The sequence below is a fragment of the Aplidium turbinatum genome, chromosome 15 (genome assembly GCF_918807975.1).
Source record: "Aplidium turbinatum chromosome 15, kaAplTurb1.1, whole genome shotgun sequence".
NCBI lineage: Eukaryota > Metazoa > Chordata > Ascidiacea > Aplousobranchia > Polyclinidae > Aplidium > Aplidium turbinatum.
The window spans coordinates 16285610-16298979 of NC_137486.1; the positions used below are offsets into that span (position 1 = coordinate 16285610).

The 13370-nt window shown below is 38.5% G+C and overlaps 1 protein-coding gene across 1 annotated transcript; it reads right to left on the bottom strand.

The window, feature by feature from the left end:
• Window positions 1–10138: 10138 nt before the first annotated feature.
• On the bottom strand, window positions 10139–11154 carry LOC145784433 (mitochondrial import inner membrane translocase subunit Tim17-B-like). Its single transcript, XM_082596246.1, has one exon. The coding sequence runs from the start codon at window positions 11110–11112 to the stop codon at window positions 10618–10620; it is 495 nt and encodes a 164-aa protein (XP_082452372.1). The 5' UTR covers window positions 11113–11154; the 3' UTR covers window positions 10139–10617.
• Between the last annotated feature and the right edge of the window lie 2216 nt (window positions 11155–13370).

Here is a 13370-nt window from a genome sequence, read left to right on the forward strand (position 1 = left end):
ATTGGCCCCGGTTTGCAGCCATGTGAAAAGATCAATCTTAACACTTTGTTCTATGTGGTTTCGTAAGTTCTGGTGGAAACCGTAAAATTAATACAAGTTCAAATCATACTCTATCCCCATGTTTACAAGAATAAAGGTAAAAAGTTGCTTATGTAGGCTATAGTCTACAGTTTATTTATGCTTGAGGTGGAGAAAGGCAAAAACATCTATTCATTAAAGGTTTGCAGGTTCGTCGTCAGAAAAGTCGCATTCATCCGTTTCTGTTGTTTCATGATCTGATTCTGTTCCGTGTTGGTCCAAACCCTTCTCACTTTGCAGAACGTTGTCCAGCGTGGACGGAACTGGATCTCCATGAAACCAAACCAGTGAATTTACCATCTTCCAAACGCCAGCCGCTTTCAAGTGGTGTCTGGAAAAAGCTTCCTTTTTCAGCAGCATGATTCCAAATGCCACAAATGTAATTCGCTCTGAGTATTTTCTGATGGAGCACAGTTTTGCTCAGGGGAAAGTTGCTTCCATCTGAACCTTTCCGTCGTCGCAATGGATTGGAACCTTTCGGTTTGTATGTCTCAATGAATTTTTTAAATCGTAATTCATTAACGCAATGACCACTTTTACATCCACACATCTGGCACACAAATTTTTCAATGCCTTTTTCAATGTTTTCATCAAGATTTTTAGAATACCCCAAAGCAGCAAAGGCATGTTGAGCATGCACATTTTTCTCCAATATATTAAGGGGTCGAGCCTTCCCTTTACCCGAAAAAGCAGCTGTATGATCACAGCCTGTAAAGCAATGAAAACCGGGAAGCGACCGAAGCATGTCTGGAGATAAAGTACTGCCAAGCTTTGATACATCAATATATCTCAGAGTGTTGTTTGCCTTTACACCACCTTCCATCCATATGTTACGTCTTTTTGTACAAACGACAAATTTCCCAACAATATAATCAGAACATTCGTGTCATTAGAGCGGACTACCACATTTTTCACATCTTGGCATGCGGTGACGATGTGGTATACATTAGGCGCGTATCTGCTTCTTCGTGGTAGCATAACAAGGACTCCTCTTCACCACACAACATTTTTTCGCCATCTTTTCGATAAACATAACATTTTTCATCAAGTGTAGCATAAAAGAACCTTAAGTCGAGAAAGCTGGAATACTCATCTGATTTTCAAGAATTAACAAGAAAATGCACCAATGCTTGCCAAAAGTTGTCATTCCTCATGCGGCTGCAAAATTAACAGGTTGTTTTATGGCCTCTCCTTCGATGACGTATTGCTGATCGCGGAAGCCATGAATTGCTCGGCGATCTCGCTCGGCACCTTTCATGGACAGTTCGATACAGTTCTATTGAAAACAACGGCGATACAGTTCTATCGATACAGTTTCATGGACAGGCGATACAGTTCTATCGAAAACAACGTGTATTGTTTTCCCACTGTGTCTGCACAATTTCTTCAAAGTCGTCTTTGCAACACCTCCGAACGTCATCGGCAAATCTCCAAGAGTGTGAAGAAGAAACATACTATCGATTTCAAGAGCCTTCAAAAGCATTGACTTTTGGGTTGATTTCATCGTTGCATCCATATGGCACAAATACAGTGGTACTGGTGTGAGGGGGTAAGACAGCATCAATTCCACGTCTAGGGGAAGGTGGGGATGGTTCGGACAAGGGGATACCCCGGACAAGCAACTTCCGGTTTACTTTTCACATCGCCACGCAGTTTGCACGCCAACTTTCACCATTGGGTGAAAGTTGCCACCTGCGTTAGGACTGCTTTAAGAACTTCAGTTGTTCAAATTTAGATGTTTAGATTTTTTTCTCAAAGACGTAATATTTTCAGTGAACGTCGTAAGCTTTTATAAAAAAGTTTGTGCAGTAAAGCTTTTAACCTTTAGTGTAGTATATATGTTGTAGATAGCAGGTTCTTTACAGCAAAAGAGTTTTCTAGCAGAGCATTTTGTACTAGTAGAAATCCGCCATTGTTTGCTACACGTGATCATGGGGATACCGCGGACATAATAATCTAAGTGTCCGGGGTATCCCCTAGGCTATAGACCTTCTGTAATTTTTTTGATATTTTGTTATTGCCTTCAACATGAAACAATTGCAGGATTTCTTTGTAAATATTATTGGTACAATACATGTTATTCAAGACTATTTTCAACCATATTTTGGTTTGTCCGATATAGCCCCATATCTTGTCCGAACCTACCCCCTCATTGGGGTAGGTTCGAACAATTTAGTGATGTCAGCATTTTAGGAAAATTAATAAGAAAACAAATGTTGAGAAATCTATGCTGTGCACCCTTTTTTCATGAAAGACGTAGCTATAGGTTGACATAAAATTTAAGCTTCAAAAAAGTTTAAAAAAATTTTTACGGCCAAATTTCAAAAAAGTGTCCGAACCATCCCCACCTTCCCCTACCTTGTGATCTACTGCTGAACATAGAAGCCTTTCCATCAAATTGCGTTTCATTCTCAACTTAGAAAATTTGCCTTCGCGGGTTATGCTTTTCACAACGGCAGTTTTAGAAGCAAAGTTGCAGATTTTGTTTCTACGTGTTGGCTTGTTGAAGGTGCTAGCGTCCTGGTGGCATTGACTTATAAATTTGTTTCTATCCTCAGTTCCTTTTTGAAAAACATTCAAAAGAAAATTTGAAGTGGCAGGAGCGACTGCTTTTCCTGTGCTAAAATTGAATAGAAAGGATACATCGAAGCTTGCATTAAATGGATTAACTGTACTGCTTATTTTTTTGCATTAGTTTATCCAAATGTTTGCGGTCTCTATCGGTGCTTGAAGGACGAAGGTCAAATGAGGCTTCCTTTGCTGATGTCATCCCCAGATCTTCATAGAAGTTGTAAAGGATCGATCGGCGCATAAAGTGGGTAAGTGCCCATCTCTGTCTGGCACCAATTGAATTGGTGAAAGACGAAATCCCAGTGAGTCGATTGGCAGATTCTGCATTGATTGTTTGCTCCAAAGTTTGATCAACAGCACATCCGCAGAAGTTTATTTGAGTTCTTTTTACGGACAAGATGCCTTGTTCAAACAGATCACTTATTTCAGGGTGAGTTGCTTCCATTTTTAGCATGTTATCCTGCAGTCGCAAAATCCATCTTGCATAATTTGGTTGGTTGAAAATGAAGAACACGCTTGACATCTCTCCTATGCAGTGCACAAACAACTGATGATTTGCAGAATGAATACTCCGAGCAAAGAGTAGGTACGTCTTGACAAGTTTTAAGTATCCATACCAGTACTGGGCAGTCTTGCCATTTTCTCCTGTTTCGGTTTTTCTTGAAAATTCTTGGTAGGAACTCAAAAAGTCTTTAACATCGTCATCCAAAAAGCCAATCGTTGACTGGGATGGACGAATACATAAACGACATAGTTCTTCGTCCAGATTTTCAGGAGCAGGGCATTGTAACAAGAATTGATTAAAATGCAAGATTTCTAATGCTGTTCCGAAAAGAACGTGTATTCGTTTGCAGCTATTGTAATGAGTACCAAGCAGAAATCCGTTAAGGGATCCTTCGGCAAGAATACCAGCTTCTGTTAGGATGTATGGACCACCTGAACCATCCAAGTACTTACCCATAGCTTTAAAGAACGCCATGGAAATGTGGAAACCACCCAGTAATATGAACAAGCGGTCACATTTTGGACTTTCTTGCTCTTGAATGATGAGGGAATGTTTTGCAATAGCCAGATCGTATGTAACACACATGCAGGCCTGGATTAACCATTGTGCTAGGGTGTGCTAAAGCACAGGGGCCCCGCAGACAAAGGGCCCCACTTTTCCTAAAAATGAAATAAATAAAATAACAAAATTTTCCTGAATATGTGCCAGATAATAAAGAATGACAAAGTTGAAGCTGCTTTCCCTAATGTAGAAACAATTCTTAGGTTGTTTTTTTGTTTCATGGTCACTAACTGTTCTGGAGAAAGATCATTCTCTAAGCTGAAAAGAATCAAAAACGTACTTCGGTCTACAATGACACAAGAGCGGTTGGCTAATCAGAGCCTTCTCAGCATAGAGTGTGATAAATTGCGACTTCTTAATTTTGATGCTATCCTTACAGACTTTGCAGCAAAGAAAGCCAAAAAAACGTCGTTCGACTGAATTTTATAATAGTTTTCTAAACCCTATTGGTAGTTAGTAGTGAATGAAAGAGCAGTTTAGAATGGAAATTCAGAATAATCTTTCATTGCAATTTGCAGTGTAGTGTGCAGTACAGTAGCCTACTAACAGTGGTCCCTTGCTACAATGTTTTCCCTTGCACGGTTTCGTTGATTTAATGTGTGTGATTTTGCATCCATTATAACGTAAACATTGTTGACTTAATTTGCACATGCTTATTTAATCATTGATCACGTGCGATTTCAAAGTTATCTAACCTACCTAAGCTCGGTTTCCTCTGCAAGCGAAACCAGTTTACTTCCATTACGCTCCACGTAAGCTGGTAAGGGCCCCATAAAATTCATTAGCACAGGGGCCCCATTTGACCTTAATCCGGGCCTGCACACAGGTACTCTTGCTAACACATGTACGTATGCTACTGTACACTACAGTCTTTAACCGGTGAAATATTAAATTATAGTTGCTTAAGGAATTATGACTTTCGCACCCGGTATCAGTCTTTGTGCTAGGAAAAATCCTCAGGTGAAGCAAAACAAATTTTGACGTTTTGCAAACACTTGGTTCCATCCAAATAGGCTACAACCTTGAATTTGGGGTTGTATATTCTAAAATGAGGTTAAGCCCCACCTTGGAGCCACAAGAAAAGTTTTTTCAAACTCGGTGGAACGCGTCCCAACTGATGATAAAAGTTCCATTTTTGTAGCCTACCTTATGATGTTATTTTTACGTATTTTGTCCCAGCGTTGGGGCTCCTTATTCGGGAATGCCCCACCTGGGGCGACCAAATTTTAATGTTCTGAAGTCCGTAAGTGAGGTACTATCACCTACACTTGGTTTCATCCATGTACCTTATGATGTTAATTTTGTGAATTTTAGGGGTTATACCCCCAAAATGAGGTTAAGCCCCACCTTGGGGCCATAAGAAAAGTTGTTTCGTACTCAGTGGAACATGCCCTAACTGATGAAAGAAGTTCCATCTTTGTACCTTATGATGTTATTTTTACATATTTTGCCCCAACTTTGGGGGCCCCTTATTCGGGAATGCCCCACTTGGAGCGACCAAATTTTAATGTTCTGAAGTCCGTAAGTGAGGTACTATCACCTACACTTGGTTTCATCCATGTACCTTATGATGTTAATTTTGTGAATTTTAGGGGTTATACCCCCAAAATGAGGTCAAGCCCCACCTTGGGGCCATAAGAAAAGTTGTTTCGAACTCAGTGGAACATGCCCCAACTGATGAAAGAAGTTCCATCTTTGTACCTTATGATGTTATTTTTACGTATTTTGCCCCAACTTTGGGGGTCCCTTATTCGGGAATGCCCCACCTGGGGCACCCAGATCGACTTGTTCCAAAGTCTACAAGTGAAGGCATAAACTCTGGCGTAGGTTTTGTTCTTGTACCTTATGATGTTTTTTTGACCCCCAAAATGGTTTTTTCACCGGGCCGTAGCCCCCAAACGCCCCAGCAGTGAAACCTCGGATGTGGGTTTCTGAACATCCCACAGTGGGGCAAGGTTGATAAAACACTCAAACCTTTTGTACCTTATGATGTTACAAAAACGTCACGGGCTGCCGGACTATTAGGAGAACTGCTGAATCATTTTTTGTTGTTCACTTACTTTGTCGTCAAAACGAATTTACGAGATTTGGTTTTCGGATTACTATCCGACCTAGTCCCCTTTCGGTTTTCGAACTTTAAAGGATTAAGGAAAATTTTTCGGCGACACAGTTATGAAAAACCATTCCAGTGAGAGCCGTTAACAGTGTTGCAAACCTTGCGGTTTTCCCGCAAGTTTGGGATTGTTTTTTTTTTCGAGTTTTGGTACCTTTTTTTGAGTTTGCGGGTTGCTTGTTTTTGGGCTTTTTTTAGCGAGTCAATTTTTAGTAATTGCTATTCGTTGCTTTTTTTAAGTATCGATAACGGAAAGTCATTGCTTTTTTGGGCACTATCGAATAGTGAAATAGTCATTGCTTTTTGACTAACGACTTCCAATCCTGCACGTTACGCATGTGACACGTTGCCTACTTACGCAGGGCCGGATTTACCAATAGGCTAGGCAGGCTGAAGCCTAGGGCCTCAACGTCCAGGGGCCTCGAAATTCGGTTTCAAAGTTTGTAATTCTTTTAAAAACTTGACAAGTTTAAAGTTAAACCCAACCTAAAGTACCTATATACATATCAACCTTTTCAGAGTAGAAAATTCTATACACAACTGGTTTCAACCACGTGCAAACAGTCATTATTACGTCGTTACTCGTTTGCATCATAATAAAGGCAATTATTACGCGCTTTCTACTGGAAGCTTCTATGTTAAAGCACCGCAGTCTTCTCTGCAAAAAACAGTACAGTACGGTAGTTGACATCAGGGCTGCCACTCCTAGTGGTTTTCCACTAGATCTAGTGGATTTTGAAATAATCTAGTGGTTTTCTTTTAATTTTGAGAGTGGCAGAATCAACTTTCCTTCTGTTGTTAACGAAGAAGATTTAGATGATTTGCAAGAAGAATAGGGAGCTTTGCCTCAAGCGTGCAATGCTCTCCATGATAGTGATAACCTTAGCCCACCAGAGTTTTGGCTAAAAGTGAAAATGGAAATGGACAACCAAGGTTTAAAACTTCTAAAAGAAGCGTATCCGGAAGATGTTGACCCGAGTCCCGAAACTTACTGATGAACTTCTACATTTTCATTTGTACGTGAGACAAAACCAAGGGCTTACCGGTACAGAAAAGCAATCTATTTCCTTGTCTCATGGAAACCTTTATGAAATTATGTGCAAGGAAAAAATTAACACTACCTTTCGTAATGTGGAAGCAATATCAAGACTGTTTCTAAGCTTAATGGTCACTGACTGCTCAGGAGAGAGATCTTTCTCAAGGCTCAAAAGCATCAAAAATAAACTGAGATCGACAATGTCTCAAGAAAAGTTGTCTGCACTGAGCAATTGAGCATTCTGTACATTGAGAGTGACAAACTTAAACAGATGAATTTTGATGAACTTTTGCATGATTTCGCTTTGACAAAAGCTAGAAAAAAAAATTGGTAGCCTAGTCTTACTCTATTTGATGGCTGTAACTATTTCTTATGTTCTCGTAAACAGTGGCGTAGCCAAGGGGGGGGGGGGGGGTTTCAACCCCCTTTGGCACGCGTGTGACCGCCACGATATTGAGAATGATGCTTTCAGTCTCTAAAACAAAGTTTGCCTAGTTTTAAAAGAAACTGCATTAAAAGAGCGAGTTTTGCCAATACCAAACATTCAAATATCTCAGCCAGGAATTAGCAACAAAAAAGCATAGAGACTTAGCTTTATTTTCGAAAAATGCCGAAGAAAACATTATCTTATCCTTTTGCTATGCCACCGGACAGTACCATCTTACAGGAATAGTCATACCCACATTTTTGTTGAAAATGCTATCAGAATGCACCAAATTCAAAGTAATTTTTAAAAATATTGTGGGGGAGGTTCCCCAGACCCCCACTGCTGGGTGTCGTTTTAGGCAAACACGCCGTCAACCCCCCCCCCCCTTTCAAAATTCCTGGCTACGCCACTGCTCGTAAATAAACTTTACAATTATTGTAACGGTTGTTTGATCAAAGAAATTAAAATTAAAAGCAAAACTGCCTTAACTAAATTTTTATTCTTTTAATTAAAAATTTGCACCCATGAATGTGGAAAATGAAAAGAACAAAGAGTTTAATGCACTCATATTTTTAACATTAAGCAATGACATGTGAAGTTGTTTAGAGAGAAATTCTGAGCTCAAAAATAGGGAGGGGCCTCACAGATGGAATAGCCTAGGGCCTCTCATGGTCTAAATCCGGCCCTGTACTTACGTCATGAACAAGTTGTATGTATTTACCTTTTGCAACGTTGCACCCACTTTACCTCATAATAAAAGTATTATTGAGTTTGTGCACGAGATCGCATACCAGCATTGGTAAAGCCAAAAGAATAAGATTCGCAAATGACCCTACTGTTGCAAGAATCATCCTCATTAGAACATTGCATTAAATAACGTGTAGAGAGAAAACGTTGGTTTGCTGAAAGCAGGGGCCAGTGTTGTACGCGTCATTGAAATAAATTGACGGCGTCAGCGCGAATTGCCTAAAAACTTTACGGCGTAAAGTACTGCGTAAGCTCTTAAAGAAATTGACGGCGTCAGCGTCAGCGCTAATTTCTAGCGCTATTTTTTGCCAGCGTCTCATAAAACGGAAATATTTCAACCAAGTTTAGGCTAACAATAGCTAAAAATAAAGAGCAGATATTATGTTTTGAGACTGTATTGTAATTAGCTGCTTAGCCTATTAGTTATTTCCTTACAGAAAAAGCAAGCATTTCAAAACGTTTGTCTGACAATTTGCTGCGTTTGGGACGCATAGCCTAAGCTATTGTCCTTTCCAAGTGAAAACATGCGTTCCACAGCAGCGCTGGTTGGTATTGGTGTGTTGTATTTCAAAAATAAATTGAAAACGTTTACTCGGAAAGGTATCACTGTTCCTAACGTGCTGTGATAGTTTAGCATGTATAAATCTTTTAACCAGGTTCACTGCACCAACATCGCTCTTTTCAGAGGCACAAAGCTCTTGAAATAAAGTATCTTCAACGTTCCGCGAAGCCGATCATGGATTTTTCGCTTTCTGTCTCTGATCTCTCGTTCTCAATACATGGGTGATCACGAGGGCCCGCAAAAGTCAAAAATTTTTAAGGACCTCGTCTATCCACGAATCCAAGAATAAAGTTATTTTTAGCACCTAGGGGACTGTTTCTAAGAAGTTTATAGGTCAAAATAAAGTCAAAATTGACAATAAAGTCAAAATTTTCAATAAAGTCAAAATTTGTCAAATTATGGCTTTTGACAAACTTTTTGTGTTTCTTGAAAGTAATTTTTGTCAAAATCCTCGTGGAAGCATTGTAAATCAGGAACTGCGACACAATTAAACCATATTAACCTATAAAAGCAGGAAATATGTCACAATGCCGACGGATCAGCAGTACCTTTTATCGTAAATTGCCCATTGTTTATTCATTGTTACGTATTTAAATATTTTTTATAAAAAGCTCCATCTTCACAAACGTAGTCTTTTCGAAAATCAACAGTTTGGATTTTAGGAATAGCCAAGCTAAATCGTCTTCAGCAAAAGTTAGACAGATTTGTGGAGATTTTCCTATCGGCGAAAAACACGACGCACTTTTTATAATCCATAAAAACCTTGACTTTTCGACAAAATATTACGTTTGGGTCTGAGATCGACAAAATATTATGTTTGGATAACTAGTATCAATTCAAGGAAGAAATGTGACCTTTACAAATAAGCAATTTCGTTAGGTCAAAATAAAGTCAAAATTTGATAAAAATAAAGTCAAAAAATTTTTTTTTTAGGTCAAAATAAAAATGGCCCTAGACTGATCATCATTTGGCGAACTTCTTCCGCGTGTATTCCAGGGAGCCATTCCAACCAACGCAAAAGCCGGTAATTCGGATGAGTCGCGCTGGCCAGAATACATTGTGAAACCATAGGTGAAACTCTAATTGTGAAAAGAGATTTTTCATTTTTTTCCATGAAAATAAAAAATGACGCATAGCGCTTGACGCTTAAAATCGGCAAAATAGTTGACGGCGCGCGCTATCACTTCCGTCAACTGAAAAATAAATTGACGGCGCTAGCCTCAGCGTCAACGTACAACACTGGCAGGGGCTCTATCCACTTTCAGAATTCGGGGGGTGATTTTTATACAGTGGGCTAAAATCGTCTTAGTTATTCCAAACCACTCCAATACGTGGGGGGATCACGCCACTTGGATACAGCCCATGGCTGAAAGGACATTTTTTTCTGATCCCTCTGCAGGGATGTATTGGGTAGTTTTCATTATAAGATGTATCTTGGCAGGATCCAATGACAACCAACAAAGAGTTAAATGGAAATATTTAAGCAGGATAAAAACAGCGAAAATGAGACCCAGTTTCAAAACATCAGACAAACCAGGTTCCTTACAAAGAATGAGATTTATTTCAAGCTTAATTTCACGATGAAACATGAAAACAAAGTTATCTTAACCAGTGCCATGAATAGAAACTTCAATGGTGGTGAGTGGGATGAAAAACCATGCAAGTTGTAACACATTATTATCGCAATCTGTCATTTGCCAAACTGACCACGGCATAAAGATATGCTCTGTTAGCTAATACAGCATATAAATTCAGTTGCAAAAAAGGATATAATTGGCTAGTTTTAGATTTTGAACGATTACTGCAATGATCAAATTCCAGACAAAACTGTCAAAGGGTTTTCCATTTACAATTTCATATACACAAAAGCCAGTGATATTTACCAATGAAATTTAAAACTGATCAACAGAGAAACATTTTCTCAATTGACAGACAAATACTTAGCAGAAGAAAAATTAACAAGATAGAAAAAAAAAATAGTAGAGACGTTTTTATAAATAAGATAACGCAAAACTGGTTATTGATACGCTGGTAAAGTCCCACCAACAGGAGAAAGTTCATTGTTCTCTTCAAACTGAGGCGCTTGTGGTTTGTACATTGGTGCTTGAAATCTGTTTAGGGCAATTCCTACGCCTTCAATAAGTGCCAATAGTACACCTCCAACAGCAGCAGATCCAACCGCTGGCCACATTCCTTGACGAATTGCTAAAATAAAACCAGTACCAGCACCGCTCATTATTGAGTTCCAAGGGTCTTCCTTTCTTCTTAATGCAACAAGTGAACAGTCACACATAGAAAAAGTAAATCCCCATACACCAAAACTTCCTGCAGTTCTTGGAGCCTTTATCCTTGCATTAGCCATTGCACCCATTAATCGGTTAGTGACACCTTTCGGGGCATTTCTGGCACCACCTACCATTGAAAATAGTCCACCACCAATAAAACCAAGACAAAATGCTCCTCCACAGTCATCTAATATTCTCCAAGGACATGGATCTCTTGTGTAATCCATTTAAAACTACAATTAAAAAATAAGATGGGATTTTAATTATTTTTACCTGTAAAAAAAATATACAACTCAAACAAACCCCCCTTGAATTAATCATTGAAATGTGGAAAGGTTAGATGATGGAAAGAACATGTGGAAAGATGTTAGATGAGGACAAGAAAGTGTGGAAAGGTTAGATGTGCATCAACAGTTCTTAAACGTAAGTAAAGCTAAATGACCAAAACTCAAATGAAATCCAATTATTTAGTTAGATATTGCAAAAACAAATGGAACCATCATATGAACAATAAACTAAATGCATATGTCTCCCAACCTAGTCTGGCGCCATACAATTACATAATAGTCCATGTGCAAATTTGCGACCATTTTTTTAAGCACCTCTAAAAATTGTATTTGTTAACTTAAACAGTAACACTTATTTTATTGGCAATGGCTATTTGACCGGCTCCGGTCTTTGAATCTGAAACACTATTTGACCGGTCATGACGTCACTTTTTTCTTTTTCTCTTTCAAAGCAAAAGACGAGAAGAGTGCCTATATAAGTTCTAAAGTCGACAATTATGTTCAACTGATTCGGTGGCGCGTAGGATACGTCTCGAGCTGGTGTTCCAAAGGGAATGAGTTCGATACTACGCTGAAGCGGCAACACTAAAATGCGGAACACGGAAATAAGCCGGGCGTGAAATGGCGTATTGTCCGCAGAAGTAGCAATTTAATGCCGATGTAGAAAACGCGGAAATACAATCTTGGCGTCCATATTGTTTAACATAGCGATAACTTTATCATGAAAGAGTGAAATGTTGCAACATGGAAAAAGGCGGAAATGCGATTTTTAACAACAACACACCACCGAACCTACTTTTATGTTGAAATATCATTGAAAGATATTGTTTAGAAGCAATTGTGAGGTCATTAAATACTTTGACTGTTTTAATTCCACAGTTATTGGAGTAAATTTCGAAATTTAATGGAATTTATTGAAATAGGAAAAAGGCGCAAATGCGATTTTTAGCCACAACTCAATACCGAACATTTTCTTATGTTGAAATATCATTGAAAGATATTATTTAGAAGCAATTGTGAGATCATTAAATACTATGACTGTTTTAATTCCAAAGTTATTTCGGCTTGTTTCCGCATTTCCGCCTTTTAGTGTTGCCCCGCTGAAGCGCTTTTTTTTTTTAATTTTTAACTAAATTTTGACCCGAAGTGACTCAATTGTTAGGCTGCTGCATTTTTGTGGTCAATTTTTAATTTGAGTAGCCTACAGCCCAATTTTTTGTGTCTTTTCAAATATGAGTAATAAAGTCAGAGTTTTTAATTTTCTTGAATTTGAGAATTTCTCTGGGTAATTTTGCGTTCGTCATAAGAGGATGTGACCGTGTTTGCCGAACGACGCATTACTTCTTGTCTTTTGCTTTGAAAAAGAAAAAAGTGCCTATATAGTGACGTCATGACCGGTCAAATAGTGTTTCAGATTCAAAGACAGGAGCCGGTCAAATAGCCACTGCCTTATTTATTAGAAAGATATTTTCATACTCTTAAGCATGTAATAGTTTATGATGGTGTTGTTGTGTGTATTAAAATTATAAAGGCGCATTTTGTGATTGCTCTTTTAATTCCAAAATCCGTTCAAACACCACTGGCATTCTGCCGAAATAATTCTGCGTGATCCGCCTAAAAAACAGTCTGTAAAAAATGCCGGTAAATAATGCAATGACAGCAACAACACACGGATTCTGATAAAAGCAATTCTTGTTGACATATTTATTTTTAAGGCGCTTGAAAGTCAGGATGCCATTTTTTTTTTTATAAAAAACAGATTTTTTCTAAAAATGTAATTTAAAAACTAAAAAACAAGTCACATAGTGTGCGTAAAAAGATAAAACTAACACAAGTCGTGACAACATTATAGATAAATATTAAGAAACTGTTAAATTTTTTTCTGTCAAATTATTTTCAATTACAAAATATTCACAAATTTGTGAAATGAGCGCAATTACTGTACATCGATGGTCACAAAGGGTGCAACCTATTTTGTCTCCAGAAGTCTCCAGAGCCGAAGTCGCTGATTGAAGTTAGCGCAAACAATTCAAAATTTTTCTCGATCTTTTCAAGCGACCAAATAGGTTGCAGGCCTCAAAATTCGATTTTGCTGACAGCGGACAAACGTGTCCGGTCTGAGCAGCTATCTCGGTGGATAAATTAGGTCTCATGGCGAACACATCAGTTTTAATGTCAATCGTCATGCTTAATTACTT